Source organism: Arachis ipaensis, chromosome B02, assembly GCF_000816755.2.
Source record: "Arachis ipaensis cultivar K30076 chromosome B02, Araip1.1, whole genome shotgun sequence".
Taxonomy (NCBI): Eukaryota; Viridiplantae; Streptophyta; class Magnoliopsida; order Fabales; family Fabaceae; genus Arachis; species Arachis ipaensis.
This window is the reverse complement of record NC_029786.2, coordinates 65,001,725-65,005,881: the sequence shown is the minus strand read 5'-3', so window position 1 is coordinate 65,005,881 and position 4,157 is coordinate 65,001,725. Positions and strand designations below refer to the sequence as shown.

Genomic DNA, 4,157 nt, shown 5'->3' with positions numbered 1-4,157 from the left:
TTGGGATATTTACTCTAATAATAATAATAATAATAATAATAATAATAATAATAATAATAATAAATGAAAAATGAAAAATAAGAAGAAAAGAAAAACATTAGAAACATTTAATCAAAGGAAAATTATAAATTACCACATAGCTTTATTGCCAATTCACAGGCTGGGACCAAGAGTAAGTTAAGGCGCTTATGTGTAGCCTTTGAAATTATGCCCATGTCCAGTGCATAATCCGGATAAGCTTTGTACTGAATTGCAGGATCAGTAAGACCGTTACCAATGGCAAATCCCTGTTCAAATAGTTAAAATAAGATAAGCAAGTATCCTTTCACTCAACCACAATTCTAGCACTGATAATTAGATTTGTTCACCATATAATGTAACATACCTTCAGGTTTATATGAATTCCTTCATTAGCTTGGTTTCCCTTGTGGACACGAGCTGCAAATGCAGGAATATAGTGCCCAGCATATGATTCACCGGTAATAAAAAAGTCATTCTTTGCATATTGCGGATGCTCTTCAAAAAAGGCCTGGAGAAAAAATGATAAAAACTATTTCAATGATAGTTTAGTCTTTCTAAATTATTGTTACTTTGTCTTCATGTGTCTATTGCTTGTACTACTACTATGTCCTATGATATAATAAAAAGCTTGCATCTACATTTGGGCTTGACAACAAAAATTCTAAGCTGGTAATCACTATTAAGATACCTCTCCAATATTCATTTTACATATCTACTAAAATTCTTTCTCTTATGTTAACCTTGATGACTTTGGGTTTCTTCCAACATCAAAGCGGTGCTCAACTTTTGTGAAAGCAACCCAATGGTGGCCGTCACTTCAGTGTTTGGTCGCACTTTTGTGATCGCACTTTCAAATTTCAGCAACCATCATTCGATGAGAGTAGTGCATTGAGGCACTGTTATGTGTAGCTAGAATCTTGAAGTTAATAGCATTTAAGAGACCATAACCAGTGGCATTGGCAAGTCAAAGATGCATATTGCAGCATGAAGTATTAATATTAAAGCAAATTGAGTTGGCCATCCCTCAACTTGAGAGTTGAAATGTGCTAAAGAACCCTAGAAACGGGGAAGAATGTGCATACACAATCTTGAGGAAGTCTAACTTCCAGTCAGCTATTTATTCCTTTCAGTCCCGAAGTCCTAACCAACTTTCCTGTCAAACTCATTACAATTCGTTGATCCAGTACCTGAGCCCAACTCTATATCTCTTTCTAATACACACTTGATCATAAAATGGGTTCCTGTGATCCTGTCACTACAACCCCCCACCCTCCCTCCCCTCCTTCCCCCTTGCTATCCTCCTCTTCTAGCTGCTCACAGCAATTGTCACAATCTAGTAGCCCAACCATTTCACCAAAACTCCACTGCACAAGCTGAGGACTGCACGTCAATTATAAACCAGAAACTTAAGATAGGAGGAACTAATACAGAAAGACTGAAGGAAACAAGACTGAATCAGTGTTGTTCAGCTCCCATTCAGGTGTGTATATATAAGAATGATACAAGGTAGCAACAGGAAAAGACATCCTCCCAACAAAGCGAAAAACAAAAGATTAGTGACCTCTCAACATGTTTGAGAGGAAAAGTCCTCTAAAGAAATAATGAGCTTTACCTAATATAGAGGCCAAATGCTTATATCGCCTCCCAAAAAACTTGTTTAACTAAAAATTTACCATTAAAGGTGCGCACTCTACTTAAAAACTCCAGATAGTGACTATCTATTATGCACTGAAGAAAGAAAGATAGACAATGATAGTAAATTCTAGATTTCTGTCTCTGTCCCAACTCGAGAGTATAGCAAACAATTCTGAGTATTCCCTCAGCATTCTCCCACTTCCCTAATATCCTGCTCTCTAACCCAAAACAGAATAACATGAAACATGCAGCATCCCCACTAACTTTGTCACCTGGCAAGTTAGTTGCAATAATTTTCCCAGCCTCAACTCTTTCTTTTGGGACCCTGACTACGGCCTATGCCTAGTATAGTAACTTTACCAGTTGTAACTTTTGAACTGAAAGGGGTAACATCCCTATTCACTATTGTCACTCACTTTAGAAGGGGCAGGGCCAATACAAAGAGAGTGGATACTATAACCTCAGAATAAAGTAAAACATATAAGCCTTAAGAGATTGAGCTGTACCAAGACAAAAGTATATCGTTATTTGTACCATTCAAATTGAAACAAGGCATACTGACCTATTCATTTCTACTTCTCATAATACACTATTCTGGAAACACTATTGAACACAGCTTCTAAAACTCTCTTATTGGTGAATCTTAGCCAGTTACTCAAATCAAATTCAGCACAATAACAACAAATACCATTGATGAAAAGAAGTTTAGAGATACAATTGGAAACCCAAATTTTCAGTAATGAAGACATTATATTGAAAAACTAGTAACTAATAATAATTAGTGCAAACAAAAGTACCTGTATAAAGTCATATAGATCATTGCTAACTCCCTTTTCATCATGGCGAATGTCACGTGAATCAGTACTGTAACTAAAGCCGGTTCCAGTTGGTTGGTCCACATACAAAAGATTTGCAGCCTACAAGATGACCAGAAAAATTTCAACACCCATAGATTATTCCTTCAATTCAATTTTGATGCATTTGAAAATTGACAGCCCATAGCAAAACATCTAGCTGTAAATATTTACTACACAAATAGCCTGACCCCATATAAAGGCAAACCATTCTCTGATTTCATAAATGGTTATCACTAGAGACTTCCAAAACATGGCAAAAGGTAATTCACATGCTAACTCAGTGTCTACACAGCAATTCACGCTCTTGTGTCTAAGTGATATGTCTTGTTTAGGCCATTAGTTTGTTGTGGAATATCCCAAAGTAATGGATTGTCTAATGATAATCCTCTCAAGTTTCGGGAGGATGCTTATATGGGAAATGTTACTTGCTTCAAGTGTGAGGATTATCCTTGAAATATTTGCATAACCCCCATTTAGAGCTTTAAATCCATTAGCGCCCTCATTTATATTTTTCATTGTTTAAAACAGAAGAGTGGGGGAGGGGGAGCCGAATGCAAAGCAGCTTGCGTTACACAGGTTTGGGAGAGGGCCACACTAGATGAGTATAATATATAGAGTGTAACTTAAATACAAGCATCAAAAGCTGATTTCATTGCTTGGACTAGTGACTTTGAGGTAACACAGAAACAATTAAACCACTGTTTCAAGGCTCCCATCTATCTTATTGTTTAAAAAAGAGTAAACGATCAAAATCATTCCTGATTTTTGAAGACGCATCACTTTTGATAAGGACAAAAATGTTCTCAAAACATTTTGGATTAGGAAACAAAAGTGAATAATGATTTAAATTGGGGTAATAATAAAACTAGTGAATACGAATCCCTTTTGTTTTACCTCAAATTTAGTCATTTATCCACTAATACAAATAAGAGCATTAGGAATTGGGATCCTTCTTATATGATTTTATACCAGATAACATTGCGGCTTATAGCAGCCATAATGGAATAGATATAAATATTTATAATAAAATCCGATAATCTATTAATATATTCCCATCAAAAAAAGAATATAATATAAAAGGCATAATTCATAAACATATATTGTCAAGGCATCAAACGCAATAAACATAATATAAACCATAAAACTTACATATAGAGTATATGACTAAGAATCTAAGATAAACTAAAATCTAAGGATGCGTTTGGTTTGCGTTTTTATTTTCAGTATTTTTTGTTTTTTGGATTTTGTGAAAGAAAATGTGAAAATAGAAGGTAAAAACAGAAAACAAGATTTTATTGTTTTCACTTTTTCCTTCACAAAATCCAGAAAACAGAAAACACAGAAAATGAAAACGCACTCTAATAATCTATTCCTCGTTTTCTTCTTCAATGTAATTGTTGCGGACATCACCTTTGGAGTCAGTCTCGGGTCGTGTGGCCCACAGACCGACTTCGCAAACTCAGGGCAGGTGTGGCCCGAACAACATGGGTATCAGCCTTAACGGCTTTTCATCTTTCAAATTCCCTCATATCTCGCCTAACCCCTTGAAAACAGGAGATAAGCAACGCAATAGGGGAGCCACCAGCTCCTAAGTATGATCAAACCCCATACGTACCACCCCCCCTCCCCCCTTCGATCAAGGAA

At 36.0% G+C, this 4,157-nt stretch overlaps 1 protein-coding gene across 1 annotated transcript in view; it reads right to left on the bottom strand.

Annotated features, from left to right (window-relative positions):
• LOC107625393 (serine carboxypeptidase-like) overlaps positions 1–4,157 on the bottom strand; it is a 10,608-nt gene that overhangs the window by 3,802 nt on the left and 2,649 nt on the right. The window contains exons 3-5 of the mRNA XM_016328024.2: positions 2,454–2,573; positions 386–529; positions 134–287 (exon numbers count right to left, since the gene is read on the bottom strand). Of these exons, the coding sequence (XP_016183510.1) occupies positions 134–287; positions 386–529; positions 2,454–2,573 (418 nt within the window). The remainder of the gene's footprint in view (positions 1–133; positions 288–385; positions 530–2,453; positions 2,574–4,157) is intronic.